We start from the raw sequence: 25,707 nt of genomic DNA on the forward strand, positions 1-25,707 counted from the left end.
ATATATGTTGAAAGTCAAGAAGAATAAACATATGCACACCAAGGGGGGAAGGGGGGTGTGGGTGGGATGGTATGGGATTGATGTTTATATCGTAATGTGTATAAAATAGGTAATTAATGAGAACCTACTGTATGGCACAGGGAGCTCTACACAGTGCTCTGTGGTGACCTAAATGGGAAGGAAATTTTAAAAAGATGGGATATACATAAATATACACACACACACATATAGGTAATTCACCCTTGCTGCACAGCACAAACTAGCACAACATTGTAAAGCAACTGTAAAACTCCAATAAAAAAATTTAAAAACATAAAAATACCCAAAATAATCAGATTCTCTGGTTCTATATGATCTCAACTTTTCTCAACCCCAATCTCATTGATAAAATCACAGTTGTCTTAAGGTTTGAAGGTAAGAAGAAAGCTCAATTATTTCAAGTTTCTAAGTGGTCAGGGACCATATTTATGTGATTTCTTTTGGTCTTTTGATCAAAGTACTCAAACAGCTTTCATAACTGATTATGATAATTCTTAAAGGATTCTGACCAAGCTCAGGCCTTAGCACCTTCTACTGTGAACCTGAAATTGTCAAATCTGTGTACTTCTAGGTGCACCAAGCAAACAGAAACCACCCCATGAATAGATGTTACATGTCCATAATTAATCTGGAAGCCACTCATTGAAAGTTTTGCGAATTTACGTAAGAACAGAAGTTATCTTTGTTTAGCAATCCCACACTCTTCAAAGCAGTGAAAACTGGTCACATCAGTTAGACTACTAAGGAGAGAGATGCTTAAAAGATATCACAGCAGTTTACACGTCTTGGAATTTGTTACCAGTCTATTAAATATATGTTCATACTTAAATAATCAGTGTTGTGCACCCTAACACTCTAAAATGGGCTTGCCTACATATACCTAAAATAGGACTATATTCCCTTAAAAATATTCCATAAAAGTTTTCACAAATTTTCCTTGCGATTTTCTTCAGCATACCCCGAATTTAATCCTGTGTACAACTTATTTTGATGCATGTATTGATTTTTAGTTTTAGCAAAGGTTAAGTTGTATTAGTTAAGCTCTCTATTAAGCTCTCTATTAAAAGCTTCTGGACTGTCATCTTTGCAGCCCTGACCCGAGGCTGAATGTAACGTGTCGCTGTATGCTGCCATCCACCTACTTTGGAGAGGAAGGAGTTGCGTTTAGAAGCAACAAAAAACAGGTGGTGGCTGTTCAGCCACGTGAACTGCTCAGCACAAGGTCTTGCAGCCAACCTCCTACAATAGGAACTTGGCTCCCACATAGGGCCCTGGTGGGGCCTGACCCAGCATCACTGGGTACCCCAAGCTGCCTGTTCCCTGACCCCATGGGGACTGAGCCACATCCTGCAGCACCTGAGGCAGGACACTGACCACTGGGGCCTCTGGTCTCCCTTGCCACAGTTCACGTCCCGAGGAGCAGACTGCCCAGAGTCAGCCAAGAGGGCGACAGTGCTGCGTCACCAGAAGCTGCTTTCTGCTGGGCCTGCCCAGAAGGGCACCTTGAATTCAATCCCCTTTGCAGGTGTAGCCCTGTGGGTCTGAGTGGTGTGGGGACTGGACCAGCTATCACCAAGGGGCCAGGGCTTCTGTGATGACCACAGAGCAGCTGAAAATGCTATTAGGCTGTGCCTTTCTGCTCCCAGAGAGATGGCCTGGAATCTGAATGCTGCCTGGCCTCCTTTAATCCTCTGCAGCTGGGCTTCATCAAAGCTGTCACTTAGTCCATAAAGGTGCCTGCCACAGAGTCTGGCTATGACACGTACCTTGTGTTCACTGGGGAGAAACACAAAGTATTTGTGCAGGTCACATCAGCATTTCTTAGGGGCCTCTCAGAAATCTGAGATCTGTTTTTTAAATTCATTTTCATACAGTCTTAGTCATCCATTCACTGACCATTATTTTTTAAGAGAAGGAGACAAGTAAATTTCAGACGGTAGCTCCCCCGTCTGGTTTTGTAAAACAGCAAGCCCTTTCCCTTCCTCTACTTTTAAGGCTGAGGACGGCGGGTGCTCTTGAAAGTTGCTCCTTATTGGTCCCACATCCACAACATCGAAGGTTAGTAGGTCTTTTCCCACTAAATTCCTGCTGATTGTCTCAAGTGCCAGGCAGCACAGATGAGTATTCAGTGTCCAACTTGGCAGTTCACCCCAGAGTTTAAACCCACAACAGAGACCCTCTAGGAACTGCTATCATTGGGGTGGACCCATGGTATCTCATCTTCCAGTCCAATGCAGGAGCTATGCTGAGAAGGTCGGCAATGATGATGCCTGCACCTCTATGTGCTAAACATCCCACATACCCGACCCTAGGCCCCTGCCAGCAGGGTATTATAATCTCCATTTGCCAGGTGAGTAAACCGAGGCTCAGACAGGTTATATAAATTTCCCCAACTTGCACAGCTAGTGGCCCCTGAGAGGATTCAGACCCAGGCTGTAGGGTCCCTGGGTCTGGGGCCTTTCCTCCAAGCTGGGAGGCCTTCTTGGGGAGAAAAGGGGTCTGGAGTGTCCAGTTTCTATGTCCTGTGACTGTCCAGTCACACAGTCCCTTAAAAAGCGCCTTATTCCTTAAATATAAGACCTGATACCATAAAACTCCTAGGAGAGAACATGGGCAAAACATCCTATGTTTTGTTATAAAAAACCAGTGTTTTTTTATGTCAGTCTCCCAAGGCAATAGAAATCAAAGCAAAAATATACAAATGGGACCTAATCAAACTTACAAGTTTTTGCACAGCAAAGGAAACAAGGAACCAAAGGAAAAGACAACCTATGGGATGGGAGAAAATACTTAGAAATGATGTAACTGACAAGGGCTTAATCTCTAAACTGTACAATAGCTCATATAACTCAACAACAGAAAACAACCCAATTGAAAAACGGGCAGAAGATCTAAACAGACGTTTTTCCAAAGAGGACGTAAAGATGGCTAGTAGACAGTTGAAAAGATGCTCAACATCATTAATTATTAGAGAAATGCAAATCAAAACCACAATGAAGTATCACCTCTTACCATTCAGAATGACCATCATTTAAAAATCTACAAATAAGTGCTGGAGAGGGTGTGGAAAGAAGGGAACCCCCTCCTACACTCTTGGTGAGAATGTAAGTTGGTGCAGCCACTGTGGATAACAGTATGGAGGGTCCTCAGAAAACGTAAACAAGAATTACCATATGGTCCAGCAATTAATTCCATTCCTGGGCATGTATCCAGAAAAAAACTTAATATAATTGAAAAAGATACATGCATCCCTATGTTCATAGAAGCACTATTTACAATAGCCAAGACATGAAAGCTATGTAGATGTCCATTGACAAACGAATAGATGAAGAAGATGTGGTGTAAACACACACAATGAAATATTCCTCAGCCGTAAAAAAGAATGAGATAATGCCATCTGAGCAGCACAGATGGGGAGATTACCATACTAAGAAAAAGACACATGCTGTATGATACCACTTGTATCTGGAAGCTAAAATACAACACATATATAACCTTGTCTACAAAACAGAAATGAGACTCATAAAGAACAGACCAGTGGTTGCCAAAGCGGGAGGGGACGTTGGGGAGGGGCAGACTGGGAGTTTGAGATTAGCAGAGACAAACTAGTAATACAGGAAGGATCCACAATGTCCTACTGTACAGCACAGAACTGTATTTACTATCCGGTGATGAACCATAATGGAAAAGAATGAAAAAGGATATCTGTGTGTGTGTGTGTATATATACTTGAATCATTTTGCTGTGCAGAAGTTAGTACAGCACTGTCGACCAACTATACTTCAATAGTATACAATTTAAAAGTGTCCTCTTTATAGAGCAGGCGCTCAGTAAATGCCACCTGTTGATTAATAGAACAGTGGATAAATTAGGTAAGAAACCAAATGGTTCTAAATCAAGTGTTTGAAAGCCAGCAGTGGCCTCCGCCCTGTGCGCGGCAGGGCAGCCACACCCAGATGGTGAGGGGGCCAGGAGGAGGTGACTAAACTCCCTTGGTACGTGAAACTCGGAATCACCAACTTGTGACATAAACTGTCTCTAAATGCGTAGCAATGTGGGACACTGGATCACTTGACCTGTGACTTCTTGGCAAGAAAAGGATGATTTCTCCCCGATCCACCGCTCTCCGCTCTCATTGCCCCTAGTGCAAAGCACACCATGGAGAGTTTTGTTCTTTTGCCACGTGAAGAGCACAGCACTGTGGGGTCTGTGGGGAGGTGGGATCATGTATTTACCCTGCCAGATCCATAGAGCACTGTTAGGACTCTCAGCCTTAGAGGAAATACTTCTTTCAGTCTGAATAAATCTGTGTGTGGATTGACTGTGACACCACTTGGTATCAGTTCTGTACCATCGGCCGTGTGTTCCTTCCATTTCGGCAGCATCCAAATCGTTGCTTCTTAGAAGACCTTTGGGGATGGGGCAGGGGAGGGGGCGAGGGCGGCTGGGGAACCTTACCATGCCAGGCGACTAGAGGGAAGCTCCAGGGATACTAGCCGCGCTGGGGTGTTAGGAATCTATTCCCAAGGTTCTCGTGAGGAATGACTAGATGGCCCTTGCACCGGCGGCTGGGGACAGACACGCACTCAGTCTGGATCTGGTGGCCACGATGCCCATGGTGGGGCTAGGAGGACACAGAAGTGCTCACTGACCTGCAGTGCTCACGATGAACTTCCACTTGACCACGTAGGCATCGCCCTCGTGGAACTGCCCGATGCTCTGCTTGGGGAGCCTGCTGTAGTCGAACTCTAGGATGTGCCAGACGTCCACCGAGACGCTGGCGATCTCGAACTGCCTCCGGTCATCCCCTTCCACCAGCCCATAGCCTCGGCCCACGTTGACCCCATCCAGCACGGTGCCGGCCGCCGTCTGGGGCACTGGCACCATCCGCGTCACGTCGTAAGGCTTGACCTCTGCCCGGGCATCATCCTAGGAGGGAACGCAGACACGCTGGCTCAGCCGCCTCTGCATCCACAGCTATAGCATCACTGCTTCCCTGGTGATGGGACAGCCTCAGAGGATGGTGTTTTCAGGCTGTCCAGTGCATTTCAGGAAAGGGTGCATTTAGGGGACACACGCCATGACTGTGAATGCGACACCTATAAACCTGGATGTGAAAACACGGCTATTTTCACCTCCTGGAGTCAGAATGTAACTGGAAACTGGTCTGCTGTTCTGCTAGCAAACCCCAGGAGGGCTTTTAGCATCCAGGCCCCTCTGGCATGGACTCAAACCGAGCTCTGAGGTCTGGGGCTTGATCACCCTCAATACCTTGTGCTGCGCGAGTTCGCTGGCGTTCCTCTCGTTAGGTCTCTTCAGTTCCGTCCAATCAAGGAATTTCTCTTTGAACAAGATCGTCTCGTTGTGTTCTGTAAGTCTCCCAAATATTGCCCAGTCGGGCCGCCCCTGTCCTTTCCTGCAGGGTGGGGGTGGGGTGGGAGGAGTGGATGGGAAAAGAACCAAGATTAAATAAGTCACATTGAAATTAAGAAGGCCCAAACCCAGCACACGTGGCTAGTGAGAAAACCAAATACGTAAACAGTATACAGAATGGATGGTTTGTTTTCACTGAAATGCCATTTTCTTATTTTAGCCTGAAGCCTTGCATGGTTTTGTTTCCTTGGCGTTGATGTGCCTGAATGTGACGTGATCCACCTCAGGACTGGACTTGCCTTGCATTCCAGCAAATCCTCACGTCGGGGTCCCCGAGGGCAACAGGCTAGTCTGGGAGTTCAGCAAAGGCAGGAGTCACAGGCCTGTCGCTCTTGCCTGCTTTACTCTGCCCACGGTCATCCAAAAGGCCTCAGCATATTTCCTTCAAGTCCATGAATAGATGGAGGGATCTTTGTTCACCCTGAGTTCTCTTTTTAAGTCATGTCACAATGGAGATTGCCAGTCTCCAGGAACAAATTCTCCTCTGTTCCCTAAATGAACATACCCTCATGGGTCATAGAGCGAATTTGTGCACATTTATGTCTAGGTCACTGGATGGGAAGCAGCTGAGCAGAACACAATGAAAAGAGAAAGGAAGCCGCCTAGCCCAGTCAGGAGGTCCATACTGTCTCGGGATCTCAGAAACTGGCGCTGAGCTCGGAACACAGCTAACTTAGAAATAGGGAGAGCTGAGAAAAGATGTGCACAAGAGGGTGAGCCCTAAGGATAAGGTGAGGGTGTTTCTCATCCTTCCTAATCAGCCTTGGCTTGTGAACTGGGTCCCGCAGATGGATGGGCAGTGCCTCTTGGGTCCTGTGGTGGCCCCTGCTTCATCACGTCCTGTTTGGTCCAGACCACAGTTTCCGGCATCACAGCTGAGGCACAGCAAGGGGCTGCCTGTTTTCAAAGGGACCCGAAAGGATGAGGCACTGTATGCAAACACTTCCACTGCGGACTCTGGTGGGACTTCAGGAACCAAATATCAGCAACTGTGGGAAATTCAGGACTACTTTGAAGACTATGGTCCTTAACAATTCCACTCTGCAGACTTTCTGAGGTGCTTATAGAACGAGCACTTTGGTCTCAGCTTAGAAATTCATCTTGGATACTGTGAAGCCAGGGAGCACGGCCAGCCGCAGGTCTAGAGTGAGGCGTGAAGCTGGTGACCCTGCCCTCTGTCCGGGCGCGAGGGTCTGAGCTGCATGAAGTAATGACTCCTCGGTGGTCTTGGTCTCCTGTCTGCTAAGGAGGGCTGGGCGCCCTACTTTGGCTGCATCTTACAATCCCTGGGGAGCTTTTAAGACATGCTGACCCACAAGCCCCACCCACCTAAGTCTAAAGCACATCTCCTGCGCTGGGCCCACCATGCATTGTTTTTCAGAGCTCCCTCAGTGCTTCTGGTCTCAGAGGGGCTGAGAGCCAGCAGGCAAGATGCCCACTCTTCCATATTTTCAGATCTCAGATGACATCATGACCGAACTGTCCGTCAGATTTTACGCTTTGGTATTTTTTTCTTTTACTATAGCAAGTTATGGACGGAGGAGCCTGATGGGCTGCAGTCCATGGGGTCGCTAAGAGTCGGACACGACTGAACGACTTCACTTTCACTTTCCACTTTGATGCATTGGAGAAGGAATTGGCAACCCACTCCAGTGTTCTTGCCTGGAGAATCCTAGGGACGGGGGAGCCTGGTGGGCTGCCGTCTATGGGGTCGCACAGAGTTGGAAACGACTGAGGTGACTTAGCAGCAGCAGCAGCCAGTAAAATATTCCTTTTAGTCTTAGCTTTAGTTCTTAAAAAAACTAGTTGTTTCAGTACTAATTTTGTTAAGTGTGCTTAAAAGGGATTTGAAAACTTTTCACCTACACTGACATCATTTTGAATTTTTTCCTATAATGACAATGAATAATAAAATCAAGAATTTGATTTTAAAACAGGAAACTAGGTAGGACAGTTGAAATCTGTATATAAGTTCAATGGAAAACATTAAAAAGCAGTTTCAACATGCCATTTGCATCAATTTCTAATGTATTATGTGGCATGTGATAGTTGTGAAATAAAAAACACTGATCCTTTGGATGTAATTTTTTTTCTCAAGATCATCTTTCTGAGAGTTTTGTGTACCTTTCACCGACTTGCCAAAATGACTTTTAAAAGTCCAGTAGACTGTAGGAAATAACTACAATCATTACTTCAATACCACGTCCTCCCTCCCCCCAAAGGGCAAAAACCTCATCTAAATAAATGGTGGATCCTGGAATTCAAGGGCTATGCTGGGGAGGTGTGAAACCAGACAGAGAGGCATAGTTTCCCCAGCTTCAGATCCATGGCTGGATTCTAGGACTTGGCAAGCTTTTCAGATGAGCAAGCCATTTGTTTACACAACTGCTAGTCATCTGGCACAGCAGCACCTGAACGCTGCAGGTGGCACCGATTTACTTTAAGAAATGAAACACAATAGCAACACCATCCAGATGGCCTCTCCGTCCGTACTTCTGTATTTGTTAGGGAAAAGCTAAAGCGCTGTTCCTTTTGTGAATAATCATGGTGCTGCATTGTGATCATTTATGAAAGGTAAAGCCCAAGAGAGGTGATGGTTAATCACTGCAGTGGGCGGGGGAGATGGTCGAGGGCCTGGCAGTACCTGGGAATGAGGGGGTTGCATTCCCCAGGATCCAGCGGGTTGATGTCACAATTCTCATAGTCAAAGGTTCCATTCCACAAGTGCTTTGCCAGCTGAAAGGCGATTTTCCGTTGTGCTAATGTGACTTCTTTTCCATGCCACACGTAAACTTCACTCCCAAAATCAAACACCAGTACCTGGGGAAATGGCACAGAAAAATCTGTTAACTCCAAGGACAAGTACTAGTTGAACCAGGGTCTCTAGTGACAGTGAGCCAGACAGGCGATGATTTAAATCCTAATGGAGCATTCAGTACAGACACAAAGAGATTTGGCAGCTAACGCCGTCCTGCCAAGCTGGCCTCCACTCTGTGGGTGTGATTTCTGTCTTGTTGACCTAAGTGCCCAAGCTAACCCCTCCTCTGAAGGCTCAGGACATGCAGCACTTCTGAGGCATAAGAGCTATTTAAGTATGTCTTCCTCCATCCCCCTTACTCCCTCCCCTCCCTTGTCATTCACTCATTTAACTTAAACAGGCAACCTCACATGGCACTGAGGACCCAGTGACTGTACAGGACTCTGCCCTGTACAATTCCGGGACCCTCAAGGGCAGAGACAAACCTGTACTTACATCTGCAGTTGGGCTCACTAGGGTTTGCTGAATGAATACAGGAACACAATGCTATTTCTTATTTCCCTGCCTGTTGCTGGTTCTATGCTTTCTTCCTAGAATAATTCCTGTCTTCATTTTCAACCTTCCCTGATAGCTCAGTTGGTAAAGAATATAGTCTCCTGCCTGCAATACAGGAGACCCCGGTTCAATTCTTAGATCAGGAAGATTCCCCGGAGAAGGGATAGGCTACCCACTCCAGTATTCTTGGGCTTCCCTGGTGGCTCAGCTGGTAAAAGAATCCACCTGCAGTGTGGGAGACCTGGGTTCGATCCCTGTGTTGGGAAGATCCTCTGGAGAAGGGAACGGCTACCCACTCCAGTACTCTGACACAACTGAGCGACTTTCACTTTTTTTCATTTCCAGCAATCCAGATTCTACTTAAGAATAGTAGAATTATTATTGCTAAGCAAACTAAGTAGAATTACTAAGCAAACTAGACTCAGTTTCACCGTATCATTAAAATTATTCCTGATGACTTCTTTTCCTGTGACAGTGTTTCTCCCTTTAAATGCCCATTCACATGAGACAGTCAGTCTAGCTTTGGATGACAGTCTTTCTAACACTTTTCTACCCAATGAAATGTAAAGTCCTGATGTGTCTGTCTTCCACTTCCTTCTCAACATTCAGATACTTAATGGTCCTGGATATATATACTCACACACACGCACACACACACACACGCACACGCACACACACGCACACACACGCACACACACACACACATGTAGGCATGTGTGCTCCTTTGCTTCAGTCACGTTTGCTTCTTCGTGACATTATGGACTGCAGCCACCAGGCTCCTTGGTCCGTGGGACTCTCCGGGCAAGAATACTGGAGTGGGTTGCCATGCCCTCTTCTAGAGGATCTTCCCCACCCAGGGATCGAACCCATGTCTCCTGTGGCTCCTGCATGGCAGGTGGATTCTTTTACTGCTGAGCCACTGGGGAAGCCCACAAATACACATATATAAAATATTACATATAAAATTAAATATTTAATAAATAGTCAGAAAAAAACAATAAAAACATTTATTAATTTAATAAATCTTTACTTATGTAAGAAATAAAAATTTATGGGTTTACTTGGCAAACCTAACAATTATACATACACCTATGATTCATGAAACTCAAGGACTGAAAAATGTTTAATGTTTATATAAAAATCAAGAGACAGGCCTGAGTCATATTTATGTTTGGCCCCAAAAAGAAAAGCCTTCAATGTCCCATGGCTCCTCAGAACAACATTTGTAACTCTATATTAGCAACCAGGAAGCGCAGTGGTGAAGAATATGCCTGCCAGTGCAGGGCATTTAAGAGACATTGGTTCAATCCCTGGGTTGGGGAAGATCCTCTGGAGGAGGAAACAGCAACCCGATCCAGTATTCTTGCCTGGGAAATCCCATGGACAGAGGAGCCTGGTGGGCTACAGTCCACGGGGTTGCAAAGAGTCAGACACAGCTTAGTGAATGAACAACAATTGGCATCTAAGACAGCAGTAATGATTTGAAATCACAAATTGGTAGCCTTTAACAAGATGTTTCTGGGGACTTCCCTGGTAGTCCAGTGGTTAAGAACACCGTTCTTCTACTGCAGGGGCTGTGGGTTCGATCCCTGGTTAGGGAACTTAAGATCTCCCATGCTTCAAGGTGCAGCCAAAAAAAAAACCCAAACAAGATGTCTCTGGTCTGCGATGTGCACTAACCCTGGCTAGCGTCTGTCAGGCACTTCCTGTCTGCTTTCCTGGGCAGCCCAGGGCCAAGGCAGAGCCCTCGTCATACCTCTTTTGACTGCAGAAGGGAGCACTTTGGGATCTTCCCCCAGTAGTCATCATCAGGGACGAGTTTGTCATCCATCAGACGGTAAATGCAGTTGGTTTCTATTATGGCCGTTTCGTAGAGCTCATCCTCCTTTGGGTCTCCGGCGGCTTTGGGATAAGAACAGTAAGGGGATGTTATGTTTTCCACTGGAGAGCGTCTGGTTTGCAAGAAGGAAGGAGAGGAGAAGAAGTAGCCAGTCTTCTTCTCCGAGATGCAGTAAACTCTTACATTGGTAACTGGCTTGGCCGCCCAGAAGCTTCCAGAAGTCTTTGGCTGCATGCGTGTGTGTATTAATTCCTTCTTCAACAGTCTGGATATACGTTGCTCTACAACCAAGTTCCCTCTTGGTCTGAATTAAACTCGCGAGTTCTGAGGCCTAAACAGAGAGAGGAACACAGTTACCTGGGCAGACAAGTCCAAGGCCAGGTGGTGGACGGGCTAAGGCTGAAATCAGGTGCGTGTCTGAAAGGAAAACCTCGTGACCACAGGGGCCAGGGGCACTGGTTGGCGGTTGTCTACAAAGTTAAGAAAATGTAACTAAAGGACTAGGGAGAATCCATTCTTTAGAGCAACAGTTCTTAGTCTTAAATTCAACAGATCATCCATGATGCTTTTAAGAATACCCATTCTACTAATCAGCCATAAAAAAAACAAAATTTGCATCAACATGGATGCAACTACAGACGATCATACTAAGTGAAGTCAGAAAGAGAAGGACAAATACTATATGATGTCGTATGTGGAGTCTAAAATATGACAGAAATGAACCTATGAAACAGAAAGACTCACAAAGAGAGCAGTCTTGTGGTTGCCAAGGGGGAGGAGACGTGGGAGAGGGATGGGCTAGGAGTTTAGGATTAGAGACGACAGCTAGCATATACAGGACGGATAAACACTGAGGTTCTATTGTAGAGCACAGGGAACTATACTCAATATCCCGAGAAGAAAAACAGTATGAAAAAGAAGGGATGTATAACTGGACTACTTTGCTCTACAGCAGAAATTAACCCTGTAAATCAGAAATTGACATTGTAAATCAACTATAAGTCAATCAAAAATCAGTAAGTCAAAAAAAAAAAAAATCCCATTTCCTGGTCTTTTCCCATTAAAATCTCACTCAGTACATCAGAGAAGGAACTTCATTAGCACCGGGATAAACAACTTGGAAGTGATGTAGAGGAAGTTTCTTCCTCTACAAACGATGAACCAGGACTTAAAACCTGGGGGCGTAGGCCAGACTCCTTTGAAAACACCTCCCTGAAGCACTTAATGAGAGGCTTGTTGCAGAGACCTTCCGGAAAAGAAAGAAGACTATCCCCTCTCACTTGAATGAGACACTGAGGCTTTGAGAAGCTTTCTAGGGGTCTGGCCACTGGAAGAATGTCCTGTGTCTAAAGGAGACGCAGAACCAAGCTACTCTCATTCCTTAGACACTGACCTTCGCCTTCTCGATCACGTTGGCAAACTCTCCAACCCACAGGAAGCAGTGATGGGGGGAGAGCAGGAGGAAGCAGTCCCCGCTGTTGAGGGAGGAGGCGCGAGGCTCCACCAGCCGCGTCTGCACGTGTCTTCTTCCTGAACATGGGGCAGAGGTCACCGTCTCCTCGAGAGGAGCCCTGTCCCCCCGTCCCAGCAGGACCTGCCGGGACGCATCCCACATCCAGAGCAGCCCTGCTCCTGACTCTGCCTCCTGGCCAGTCTCCTCTGCTCACCTGAGCTCCCGTGACCCAGGGGACCTAGGTCACAGCCTTGAGGATGACAATCCTGGTGGCACGTCCCAAGAGTCACCAGCAGGACCGCTAGCATTGTCCTGTTACAGCGTGGGGACCCATTAAGGCTCCCTCCCCAGGGATGCTGGCAAACACCCTGTCTCCCCTCTCCCAGTCTCTCTCCACTCAGCCCGCCTCCTACACTTAACAGCCTCTGTGGGCCAGGCAATCAGAGCGCCCTTCAGAGAACCTCTTGGTCCTCGGGAACCGTGAGTCTACAGAGGAACCAGCTTAGAGGGAAGCCCTGCCTTGTGCAGCTTCCAACATCTTCTCCTAAATGGTTTCCATCTTCCCACAGTCACACCAATAGTGCCGTCCCAGCGCTACAACATGGGAATGGAGGCGGGGGTCTGCACTTGTCACTGATCTTTTAAATATGTTACAAAGGACAGTGGTTGTGCAGACACAAACTGGAAACTGCCAGAAAAGCAAAGGATACGCCCTCCTTGTCTTGAGCCTGAATCTACAGCAGTGCTGCTGCTGCTGCTTAGTCACTTCAGTCGTGTCTGACTCTGTGCGACCCCATAGACGGCAGCCCACCAGGCTTCCCCGTCCCTGGGATTCTCCAGGCAAGAATACTGGAGTGGGTTGCCATTTTCTTCTCTAATACCGCAGTGCTACTGGGGGGCAGCTAATCACTGCAGGGCAGCCCAGAGCCCTCTGATTGTGGGGGAAGGCTCCTTGGTAAAGAGTGGGGGAAGGAAGGTGTTGGCCACCCTTCTGTGCTCCCTCATTCCCTTCTCCAAGAACACCCATCTCTCCCTCTGGCTCCTTGACTCCAGCTGACCCCAGTGAGGACGACAGAGTGGGGCGAACACTCTGATGGCCGCGGGGGCATCTGGTGACCACAGGCAGCGTGTGGCCAGGGTCACAGTCAGCTCTGCTGCTCAGCAGCTGTGGGGGGCCCGTCACCAAGCTCAGGGGCCGAATGCTTCCCACCTTGTGAGATTTTGCAAAGCTGGGGTTAGATGCGGTAGTGCCCAGTGGGCTCTCCAGAGCATGTGTTCCCTCCTCCTGTCAGGCAAGTGGGGGGAGCCCAGGCCTCCAGACAAAAACTGGGGTTGCGTGTCATCCTCTCAGCCTTCAATACCTTTAACCTGCAGCAGCATCAGCTTCTTGTAGGGCACTGCGCTGTTGTTGGAATTCTGTTCCGTCAGGTTGACGCTCCGCAGGCTGACGTTGCTAAAGTTTTCTTTGCTGGCTAACCCTGCCAGGGTGACTTCTGAGAAGCTGGAGTTGGCGGACACTGGGAAGATTGAAGGATGAAAGAGAGCACAGGGCAGTGAGACATTGGGGAGAAAAGACAAGGTTCATACTCAGTGATCATGCATTAACAATCACTGCTCTCTTCTTTTCAAGCTAGTCCTGAGGGGGAAAACATACTCTTGTCTGATGAGCTCTGGGAAGCTCTGTTAGGAATTAAACACAGGATTGAAAATATAAATGCTTGTTGACAGGTGTCACCCCATCCATGCAGAGAGATAAGAAACGAGTGTGGACCAACAACCTCAGTATAAAATTAGGAGCTGGACTCTTTGCTGCAATTCCACTAAAGCCGTTATAATTCCTAACAGGGTTCAGATGTTGAAAATGCTTTCCTGAGGGGGACTGTTGGATAACTCCCATCCAGTCTTTATATACAGAAAAGCAGGCACTCTGTGAGGCTTGGTTTAGTTCTCATCTTTTCCTGAAGGCAGAGTGAACAACTAGATGACCTCTTGGGATCCTTTGCTCTCAGATTTAAGATTGTAATAAGACGCTAGGTTCTCAGTGTGAACCAACAAATGTACATGTGCCCCCGAAAAGTGGAGGCAGAATTAAAGTACACAGAATCTGTGACAATAAATCTTTATTTCTCTAGTTCTTTGTTTTAAAAAATAATGTGCATGCTAGAGAGAAACTTGGAAAATTACTTCGCTGAGATGAAGTTCTAACACCAAAGAAATATACCACCACTTCACAATTCATATGGCTCAGAGAGTCTGAAATATACTTATTTAGTAAAACAATTATAATGAAAAGACTCAACCACCTCATCTAAATATTCTATTTCTAAAAATAAAAAACAACTTTGGTAAGTAGGTTTATGAGTGCTATAGGAAAATTAAAATGATAGCAAGAATATTCAGACCCGTAAGATTATGCATGCCACTAGCTCCAGCAGGACAACTGCTGTTTCAGAACTGGACCCCCATGTGGCTGGGCAGAGGAAAGCTGATGGCTGAGCCTGAAATGGGAACAAGGCCTGGGGACTGCTCCTCACTTTCATCATCGCCCTACCCCTAATGCCTGCTCCCACCACTCCTCTCAACCCACATCCCAACTTCAAGGAGCCCGAGGTCCCCTCTAAAGCAATATGAAAAGCACTGGTTTGTACTTAAATTAACAGCGTAAAATCTAGGATTAGGCAAAGCAGGGATGTGGGACACTTGCCCATGAGAGATCAAATTTCCTCTAGAATCAAATGGAGTGGAGAACTGCCAAGTTTGGAAATAGACTAAATTACAAAGCCCAACCTCCCTTTCCTCCAGCCTCTGGAAAGAAAACTCAAAAGGACTTAAATGAACAGGGGGCTTCCCTGGTGGCTCAGACAGTAAAGAATCTGCCTGCAATGCAGGAGACCTGGGTTCAATCCCTGAGTTGAGAAGATCCTCTGGAGAAGGGAATGGCTCCCCACTCCAGTATGCTTGCCTGGAGAATCCCCATCGACAGAGGAGCCTGGTGGGCTCCAGCCGATGGGGTCGCAAAGAGTCATGACTGAGTGACTAACACTTTTACTTTATGTGAACAGATGGGCCACACTTAAGAGTTTCTGTGAGAAGCCTTCACCCTCCAAGCAGATTTTCTGCAGGTGTGCATGCGTTTGTACAAACGCGCTCATTTGTCTCTCACGAGTGTCTCTGAGCACCGTGGCTGGCCTTTGCAGAGCAGGAAAATGAGAGATGGAGTCACCTGCCCCCCGCCCCCCCAGTTCCCGAGCACACAGCTGGGGGTGGGCCCCAAACTCACACTTTTCGACTTTCATCCGCTTCGACTCCACGAAGGCCACGTTCAGTCTCTGCTCAGTGTACTCCTGCAGGAGATCTTCCCTCGCGGCCAGCATCTTCAGGGGGTTTTTGGAAGCCTGGACCCGGCGCTTGGGCCGCACGGCACGCTTGTGCTCAGCCACGGAGGATGTCAACCTACGAAGCAGAGCAGAGCTGCTGTGGCCCAGGGCTGCAGTCTCCCCCTCGCTCAGGGGTTTGCAGGTCTCTGACCCGGAGCGTCCAGCTCCAGTTTCATCTCTTGACTGCATTATAAATCTTACAGCTCCTCCTCCTCCTCCCACCACTCCACCAACAGTCAGAGGCTCTTGGAAGGTTGAAGCCCATTTGGGTCCAGATCCCAGCCAATCCTAGAAGCCCTGCTCTCATGACGCCTCTGGGATTCCACCTGGAGGAACAGCTGGCGCCTCTGGGGCAGCCCACCCCACTCCTGGTCAGCGTTGATGGGTGAAAGTCCTTCCCTGTTATCATCAACCCCGTTCTCCACAGCATCCTGATCACCTCCTGTTGGAAAAGAATCGCCTTTCCTTCTCTGGGCTCTCTAGCAAGCCCTCTGAGACTAGTCAGGCATTGCTTCTCGATTTAACCCTCCTTCCTACAGAGTCAACTTCCTCTCCATATCAGTTTTTCAGTTCCCAATTCTCCCATTACTATTCTCCTCCCAACTCACTGTCCCCCTTTGGAAAATAAGCACTATTTTGAAGAGTATATAGAAATAAAAAGAGGCCCCCAAACTATGACCCTCTCTCTCTCTCTCTCACACACACACACACAACTCTCTGGGACTGAACACCAGACATGAAGATGGGGGTACACTCTGTCACAGAGTTTCCCAGCAGACTCTTGCTGCTTTTAACATCCAAGTGCATGGATCTCTGTCCCTGGAGGTCCTCTTTCATACATAACATTATCATCTGTGTATGTGTGTAAACACGACATTTCAATGTTCAAATTGTATGTAACAATTTAAACAATGACATCTGGATGAGGAGGAAATTGAGAAATGGTCCAATAACCATGTATGCAAATAATACCCAATATTAAAGGTGGGGAGTGGCAAACTGTTCATTTTCTTAAGATAGCAAATTGAAAAAAAAAAAACTGAACACACTGAAAAATGCAGAATGGGTATCAGGAACAGCTTAAGGAAAATTTATGATGACCTTGCGGACTTCTGGAAGAGACAAGCTCTCTGACAAATTGGTGGGAAGCAGATCAATGTGGATGGCTGTGGGGTAAGCTCACCCAGCACGCTCTCCCTGCTTCTGGTAGGTGGTCCTGGATTTGCCTTTGCGAGGACTGCCTCCCTCCATGCCCCACCCTCTATCCCAGCTCCAGAGCTGGGGGGGATCCAGAGACCACCACTAGCCTATCAGCATCTTCCATCCCCTTGGCCGCAATGATGGCTGCAGGGCTGCGTGCAGACCTGAGCTCCACCTAGGACTGCTGGGCAGGGTGACTGCCTGAACAGGAGTGGCCACACAGCTGAGCTATAAATCTGGAGTGAGGGGTGACCATCTAACGTGGAGACAGCCTGAGAGGGAAGCTGGCACAAGAGAGACCTTATTCTGAGCCCCCGGAACCTGAGGTCACACCTGCACTTTTCAAGGAGTGAACCTGTAAATCCCTCCACACTTCTCTTCTGCTAAAGCTGGTTGGACTTGCCTTTCTTCGCAGCATTTGAGATCAAAGGAATTCTAACACCATGAACACTTTTCTTTAGTGGCGTAGCCAAATTTCTGTGTGAAGAGGAACCTGGGACAGCACTGATAAAACCCTCAGATCTATCGATCTTATCAATGATGGCAAATTTCATTGATTTTAGTTTTCAAAGTTGAGTAAGAATTCGACACGTCAAATGAAAGAGAGGCATAAAAATGTTGGTTAACCAGCGTTCATGAAGTCTGAAAGCAATAGTTGAGTGATGTGAAAAACCCATCACATTATTTTTATGGACCAGGCACATGGTGTGGATGCAAGGCTTTCTGGCAGAGAGGACCTAAGTCCTGGGCACGCAAGCTCCATCTACTCCAGTGTCTAGTTCTAGAGAATAGTGATTTTGAGACAAGCTGGGACCTGCGACTTGAGAACTTTTTCTGCAGTGATAACAGCTGGACAAATATCTCCTCTAGCAACAAAATATGAAGACACTATAAGGGACTAAAAATAACTTCGTGCGTGTGCAATTGGGGCAAATTATGGACAACAAAATACAAAAAGCCCAAAAAGACCCAACTGCCATTTCTAAAGAGCTGGGAGCAAAACCAGGGCACTGCACATACCTGCTGTGCTCAACACCACCAAAGGCGTGGGTAAACTACCTAAGCCACCCACCCTCCTGGTCCAAACCCTGGACACACCCCTTCCCTTACCCCATAGAAGGAACATGCCCGCCCCACCTCAGGGAGCCAGCAAGGGCACCTGTCGCTTGTTCTTCCTTCCTCCTGCTGCAGCAGGGGCCCCAATAAAGCCTCGCCTGCATTTCCTGTCTGGCCTCAGATTAATTTCTATTGACTGGGGAAGGCCAAGGACCCTGTCGGTGTCAGTCTGGCTATTCTATCGCAGAAGGTGATAACGGTGAGAGAATAAAGTGCTATGCCGAGGCCGGTGAAGGGATCCATTCTCCAGGGGTGAATGATGGGAACTGAAATAACTTACTTGGGGGCATAAGGATCAAAAATGACATCAAAATCCTCGTCCAGCTCCACAGGGCTTCTCGGTAGAGAGGAGTCCACGCTGCGGTAAAACTTGGCAAAGGTTTCGTCATCATCTGGCTTCATCACCTCTTTCACCGATTTCCCAGTGACAGTGAGGACTGTTTCTTGCATCCCACCAACTACCAACAAACAAGCAAATCAATGTGTGTAAAAACATGACTTCAACTCTGCTTCACTGTCTTAAAAATTACTTTCTTCCCGCTAAGGTCCAGGAGTGGCGCAAGCATGACTGCTCCCAGATTCTGCAGACGCTTCTCGGGCACCAGCTGTCTTCTCAGGAAAGGGCTGAGCAAAGCCCACCCTGGGAGTGGGAGGAGGTGGACGCTGAAGTCACTGGCAGTTTCTGAACCTGTTCTTTTTGCTCTTGGAGACAGAACTAGCCTCAGCTTTGTTCTAGATCAGGGTTAGGTAAAATCTTTTTCTGCAAAGGGCCATGTAGTAAATATTGTAGGCTTTGCATGGGAGGCTATTTGACTTGAGTTGCAACTTTCATGAAGCTGCAGCTATAGCACAAAATTAACTATTACCAATAAGCTAACAGATGGGCATTACTGTGTCCCAATAAAACGTTATTTACAAATACAGATGGGAAGCTGGATTAGTCTGCTGGCCTCTGGGCTACATACCTGTTACACACAGGTAATAAACTGTGAATTGTTTGTATTCTTTGCCTTGCCGGCTTGGTTATTATATGACACTTTTATATTTCTAGTTTAAAGTGGTTGTTTGTATTATTTTCAACCTATAGGGGGCATTGTCAATAGTGGGTACTTAGTAATAGGTAAGTTTTAAGTACTGGATGTTTTTCTTAAGAGACGAGGCTACTTCTGCATGTTATTCTTTAATTTTATATACTTCATAGACTTTTGTATTAAGATCTTTATTTATTCACTACAGTTTTCTTCTAGAAACTATTTGTGACAATCAGATATAATAGCAGCTGCTACCTTATTGGAAAATGACATACAATCAGATCATGTTGATTTCATGTCATAATCTACTTTCAGGGTTAAAAGCAAAATTATTGAGTCTACAATCCTGACTGGATAACATCCCAAGAGTTTAGATCCAGGCACAAATGTGCTATTGGGAGCCACCCAGTGAGTACATTATCAAGTGAATCAGAGCTTAGTAATCTAATCAGTGTTGACCAATAAATTAACTTTTAAAATATAACATAAGATAATGGTTACAGTATGCATTGGTTAAGTCATAATAGAAGACAATTTAGCTAAGGAGAAAAAAGCAATTCATGTTGGGATTCAGAGATTCTGCAAGTGGGGTAGGTATTTTTAGGTTTCCTGAGCTACCCACTGAACCTTGAGCCACACCAGCCACACACATGTGAACCACAGCTTCCCTCTGGCTCCTGGTATGTACCTTTGTTATTCAGCCTTCTTAAGAAGGTTTCCAGCCTGTCCAGCTTGAGGTCCGACTCTAACTGCATGTCTGGTCTGGCTTCGATATCTGGGCAAGTAGGAAACACAGTGAGAGAAGCACTGAGGGCTCTTCTGACCGCAAACCCCTTGCACGTCAGGGCCTCGTGACTCACCTTCCAGGGGTTTGGAAACTGGTGTAGTGCCCCTTGTTTTGCTGCAAATAGGGGATGCTACCGGGGTGATGGCAGTGGGGGACGCCAGACCTGCAGGGAAAACAAAGAAGCAACTGAGCATCTCAGGATCACTTCTGGAAATTCCCAGGACCCTGAGGGAGCACCATGAGCCCTAACAGAGACCTAACAATTTAGAGAATTTACAGACAGACATGGGACACACACACTTACAGGAAAACTGCCCACACAGACAAGGTTTTATTGTTTCTAAGGCCTGCAGCAGCTGTCAGTCTGCCATTCCACACTGAACAATGAAGACACATCCCTAACATGCAGATAGGATAAGAGAGTGCAGACGGTGATCGAAATGTCCTTGAACAAAGGGAACATTGACTTCTGAAGGCCTTTCGGGCACTGGAGGTAGCTGAAGAGAAAGCATACCATTGTCCCTCGGTATCCACAAGGGACTGGTCCCAGGACCTCCTGTGGGTACCAACATCCACGTGGATGCTCAAGTCCTTTATATTAAATGGCATATTTGCATATAATCTACACACATCCTCCCATATGCTCTAAATCATCTCTACATGGCTCCTAATACTGAAGATGATGTAAATGCTTTGTAAAGAGTTGGTGTAGCAAATTCAAGTTTTGCTTTTCTGGAATTTTATAGAATTAAAAAAAATTTTTTTTTTGTTGTGGTTGGTTGGATTTGTAGCTGCAGAACTCAAGAAGGCGGAGGGCTGGTTGTTTCTGTAACATCTCTCCAGGGGAAACAGAGACCTGGGCTGTCATGCTGGCCGGCAAGTTCCCCAGCCCTGGAGTTGTCCTCCCGGCTGAGGGGATGTGGGGACAGTCTGGCCTTTAGGGGCATCATCAGAGTGTGATCTACTAGGCAATTACCCAGAGAGTGCTAGGCTTTGTAAGAAAGACACAAAAGTAACAGTTTACATATGTGCGGATGTTGGAAAGTCATGCTGGTCTTCGGTGTGGCTGGGAACTAGGGACATGCTTTCACCTGCATCTTTCGAGGAGTTGGATGGGGACCCTCTAAGCAGAAAAATGATAAGAGACACATAGAAAGGGAAGGCAAACATTCCAGCATGAAGACGGCATCTGATTAGGCCAGAAAACTGAATAAAGACATAGATGAGTATTTTTTCCTAAACTTAGAAGGGATTTTCAAGGGGGGCAGGATGGGTAATTGGTACACATACAAAGAACAAAATGAGATGTTAACATTCTCTGTATCCATTTTTATTAAAAGAGAAACCATTAGGTGACATTGCTATGTTATCGCATCCAAGAGACCACACCTGAGAACCACATCCTGAGAATGTGTAAGTCATGATCACTTACAAGGAAAAAACCCAAGTGAATGGATCTGCTCCTCCCTTCTGTGAGTTGGAGAGGAACATGTTTGTTACACCATAAAACTTGGAAGGAAAAATACTGAAATGCAGTTTACAACTGAAATTTTAGGTGACATTCCAGAAGCTTCTCTGGTAGCTCAGATGGTTAAAAAGTCTGTCTGCAATGCAGGAGAACCACTGGGTTGGGAAGATCCCCTGGAGAAGGGAATGGCTACCCACTCCAGTATTCTTGCCTGGGGAATCCCATGGACAGAGGAGCCTAGTAGGCTGCAGTCCATGGGGCTGCAAAGAGTCAGACACGACTGAGCAACTAACACTTTCCAGAAGTACTTCTCAACATGTACACATACTTCCTTACTGATGTCAATAACGTTAAAAAAAAAAATCTTTACAAGATCTGCAAAGAGTTTATATCTGAGTGAAAGTCAATTTTCTTGAAAGATATTAAAAATAAGTAAAATTTGGTATCAAAGGCTGGGACAGTAGCTCATTACCTGCTAAAAGGATGTGTAAGAGACATGGGGACATAACATTAGCACAGAGGTTATTCACTCTGAAGCCAATGAACAGGCTTGACACCAGCCCTTTGTCCAGTTAGGGTGCCCCCTGCTGCCCATTCAGGCAGCTGCACCCGTGAGCTCTTAAAGGTGCACCCGCTCTTTCCAGCTAGAGACAGGGTTTGTCTGTGATGGGGGCAATGGCACCCCACTCCAGTACTCTTGCCTGGAAAATCCTATGGGTGGAGGAGCCTGGTAGGCTGCAGTCCATGGGGTCGCGAAGAATTGGACATGACTGAGCGACTTCACTTTCACTTTGCACTTTCATGCATTGGAGAAGGAAATGGCAACCCACTCCAGTGTTCTTGCCTGGAGGATCCCAGGGATGGGGGAGCCTGGTAGGCTGCCGTCTATGCGGTTGCTCAGAGTCGGACACAACTGAAGCAACTCAGCAGCAGTGATTGGGGCAGGCATATAGATTTAAGTTTCACACTGTTAAATCACTCCCCATAGCTCTTTTCAATGAATTCTATGGACAATAACCAGTCACCTGTTCTCTTAGAGAACATTTTACATCTTTTAAAAATCGTATTTATTTAATTCCTTGGCTGTACTGCACAGCATGTAGGATCTTAGTTCCCTGACCAGAAGTCAAGCCCGTGCCCTCCCCGCCGCAGTGGAAGCACAGAGTCCTAAGCACTGAACTGCCAGGGAAGTCCCTCAGCTCTCTCTTCTTCAAAGGCATACTCTGAATATCTTCCTTCCAGGAGAAACCTATAATACCACAGAAATCTATGGAGTACTTACTGATCTGTGGACTCTACCAATATAAAAAGGGGGACAGCCCTAATGAGGTGAGGGGAGAAAACAGCTCCTGGGGCGAGAGAATGAAAATCAGGCTACGGAGGCCTCTTGGCCATTCACTGCTACACTGTCATCTGATGAGACAGGAAGTGTGGGGACAGTTTCATTCTTTGGCAAGTGTAGTAAATCGGATGTTCCACCACTGAAAATCCAAAAGAGCCAATGGCTCAGTGAAGTGCACGACTGTGCAGGTGATAACAAACACCAGCGAAGCGGGCCACCGACGTTTCACTAGATGGAAAGCTCAGCAAAGCCATTCCCCGAGCAGAGCCACAAAGCAGCTGTTAAATCCAGATCCCTGATTTACTCAGGAACATGTGAAAGGAAACTCATCCGCTAAGGGAGGAGGAGGGTCCCTGATTCTGTTCTCCATAACTGCCTAGGAGCAAGGCTGCTGCTGCTGCTAAGTCGCTTCAGTCGTGTCCGACTCTTTGCGACCCTATGGACAGAAGCCCTCCAGGTTCCTCTGTCCATGGGATTCTCCAGCCAAGAATACTGGAGTGGGTTGCCATCCCTCCTTCAAGGGATCTTCCTGACCAGGGATCAAACCTGCATCTCCTGCAACTCCTGCACTGCAGGCAGATTCTTTATCACCTGCAAATATATACGGGCTGCTGCTGCTGCTGCTAAGTCGCTTCAGTCGGGTCCGACTCTGTGCGACCCCATAGACGGCAGCCCACCAGGCTCCCCCGTCCCCGGGATTCTCCAGGCAAGAACACTGGAGCAGGTTGCCATTTCCTTCTCCAATGCATGAAAGTGAAAAGTGAAAGTGAAGTCACTCAGTCGTGTCCGATTCTTTGCGACCCCATGGACTGCAGCCTACCAGGCTCCTCCATCCATGGGATTTTCCAGGCAAGAGTACTGGAGTGGGTTGCTGTTGCCTTCTCCAAGGAGCAAGGCTACTTCCTTTGATATCCCCATGGACAGGGACAGTGGTATCTGGTAGTAAGGACCAGGCTTCAAATACATTATGATTTTTAAGATGAAAGACAAAAAAATGAAACCCAAGTAAAAGGTCATCAGGATAAAAGGCCAGGCTAGAAGCTGGAAGATCTAAGCTATGGTTCAAGTTCTCGTTGTGGGCCTGAAGAATCTGCTTCTGTTAACACAGGGATGGGGGTCATGCAAAGGAGATAGTTCTGTGACTTGGTGACAAAAATCCTCAAATGCCACCTCATTCTGAGAGTAAATTACCTTCTGTTATCCTTTGATAATTCCAAGATTGTTGTTGTTGTCTAGTCGCTAAGTCATGTCTCTTTTGTGACTCCATGGACTGTAGCCCCTCAGGCTCCTCTGTCCATGGGATTTCCCAGGCAGGAATACTGGAGTGGGTTGCCATTTCCTTCTCCAGGCGATCTCCCAACCCAGGGACTGAATCTTCTCTCCTGCATTGGCAGGCGGACTCTTTACCACTGAGCCATCAGGGCTTCCCTAAATTCCAATATTAGTTAAGAATCAATTTGTTAGAAAGGATTCTTCCACCAATATTTGGGTTAATCTCAGTTCAAGAGTTTCCTCTCCCTCCCTTCCTTCCTTCTGCAGATACTTATCCTGAGCCTACAATGATGTAGGCTCCATCTATGACTGAGGATCCCAAAGGGTATTGAGAAAAGCGAACTGCAAACCTATGAAGCAGATGACAATATAAGTTAATTCTATTGATTGAGAAAACCTTCATCACTAAATTGAGAAATTTACTCAAACAATAGCTTGGAAAATGAAGGTATGTGCATGCACGTGACAAAGGGACCCCGGATTTTAACCATTTCCTACAGGCTGCGGAGCTGCAGAGCTCTCTGACGACTTGATGAACCACGGGGTTCGTCAGTTTCACAAATCTTTGGATTCCCACTGAAAATCAGTTTCAAGAGCTGAGCTGCAGAGAATATGACCTGCCTTCAGGGAAATCTCACTTTCCTGGAAATGGATACATCTTTTAGACATTCAATAAAACATCTCTGGAAACAGGGCTTTGTAGCCAGGGAACTCTGGGTTGATGGAAAGAGACCTGGGAATTACCCTAAATGGAAGACGATGAACTTCTGCACTGAGAAAGGCTTATTTGAATGAACTAATTGCCAGATGGCAAAAAAAATGGAAATAATTTCCAAGCAATTACAGGAAAGGACTAAAAGTTTGATAGCAGATCTGCAAAACTGCTCTTTGATACCTGGGCATTTCCAAATGACTGTTCTGAAATGTGACTAACTGAATCACGCGTCACGTTGAAGACGATACGGTCATAAGAAGATTTTCAGTTGGAGTAGCTCACAAAATGTATACTCAACTTCAGTTAAGAGTGAAAACCAGAAAAGACCAAGGCTTGGTTTTTTAAAGTGAGCTATCCTACGCCACCCTCCCTTCTGTGAGTGATGGAGCTCACACACAGGTCCACACTCGCGCGCACACACACACACACACACACACACATTCTGACCTCGCTTCACCATCCTGCCGGCCACGGTAAACTGGGTAGAGTCGTTGGCTGCTCCTTTGCCCCTGGTCTTCCAGGCGTCCTCTCTCACCGTGATGAGATGCTTTCTCTCTTCAATAGTCATCTGGCTCTCTCGACTTTCTGTGACCCGCTGTTTGCAGCATATACCAGGGAGAAAACAGGAGAGGAAGTCACAGAGGCATGAATGTTAGCATAGAGCATTTCATGAGCTGGAAAGCAAAGAGGAGTCCTGCACTGGCCCCTAATGTCCACAGCTGTTCTACCTGAAATAGGTCTGGCTTCCTATTTCCAGCTTGGGTTACAGATCACCACCAACAACCCTGGAACTTCAGGTTAGAACTTGGCTTTTCATTTGTTTGCTTGGAACACCAGAATATCAAAATGATGCTTTGTAAAAAGAAACAGGAAGAGAGAGATTGTCTTCTTGCCATGAATCTTCCAGAGTTTTCAAGTTTCTCTGTTTCACTTATCTAAACTCAGTTGACTAGGAATCTTTGTTCATCACGCTCAGAGAGCACAGTTCATTGAGAAAATCTTACCTACTATAGATTTTTATCTACATGGTCAACCATAAAGTAGAGAAAGCCGATTAGGAGGAAGGTGAGTTATTAGAAGGTTTTCTGGAACTCACGTGCTTTTTTCTACAACAACTATTTTATATGGGCAGTTAGGCAACCAAAGTAAGCCTGCAAAGATGGCTTGTAAGTCACAGAATATCTGACATTGAGGCTGAACTGTGCTATAGACATAGCCTACATGTATAGTAACATTTCTATGTAGAAAAGGCTTACAAATGTTTCTCATTGGGGTTTTGGAGACAGTTGCTTCTTTAGTGTCTAAGCCCTTGGGGACATTA

General features: G+C 46.6%; 1 protein-coding gene across 7 annotated transcripts in view; it reads right to left on the reverse strand.

The window, feature by feature from the left end:
* Nucleotides 1-25,707, reverse strand: part of SVIL (supervillin) — a 185,971-nt gene that overhangs the window by 14,873 nt on the left and 145,391 nt on the right. For all 7 annotated transcript variants that reach the window (XM_060397444.1, XM_042230629.2, XM_060397440.1 and 4 more), the window contains 12 exons: nt 24,834-24,981; nt 19,663-19,752; nt 19,491-19,577; nt 18,052-18,229; nt 15,359-15,531; nt 13,440-13,595; nt 12,019-12,155; nt 10,809-10,956; nt 10,542-10,687; nt 8,117-8,292; nt 5,311-5,455; nt 4,692-4,968 (listed from right to left, as the gene is read on the reverse strand). In XM_060397444.1, coding sequence (XP_060253427.1) covers nt 4,692-4,968; nt 5,311-5,455; nt 8,117-8,292; nt 10,542-10,687; nt 10,809-10,956; nt 12,019-12,155; nt 13,440-13,595; nt 15,359-15,531; nt 18,052-18,229; nt 19,491-19,577; nt 19,663-19,752; nt 24,834-24,981 — 1,861 coding nt within the window. The remainder of the gene's footprint in view (nt 1-4,691; nt 4,969-5,310; nt 5,456-8,116; nt 8,293-10,541; nt 10,688-10,808; nt 10,957-12,018; nt 12,156-13,439; nt 13,596-15,358; nt 15,532-18,051; nt 18,230-19,490; nt 19,578-19,662; nt 19,753-24,833; nt 24,982-25,707) is intronic.

This window comes from Ovis aries, chromosome 13 (genome assembly GCF_016772045.2).
Source record: "Ovis aries strain OAR_USU_Benz2616 breed Rambouillet chromosome 13, ARS-UI_Ramb_v3.0, whole genome shotgun sequence".
Classification (NCBI taxonomy): Eukaryota; Metazoa; Chordata; class Mammalia; order Artiodactyla; family Bovidae; genus Ovis; species Ovis aries.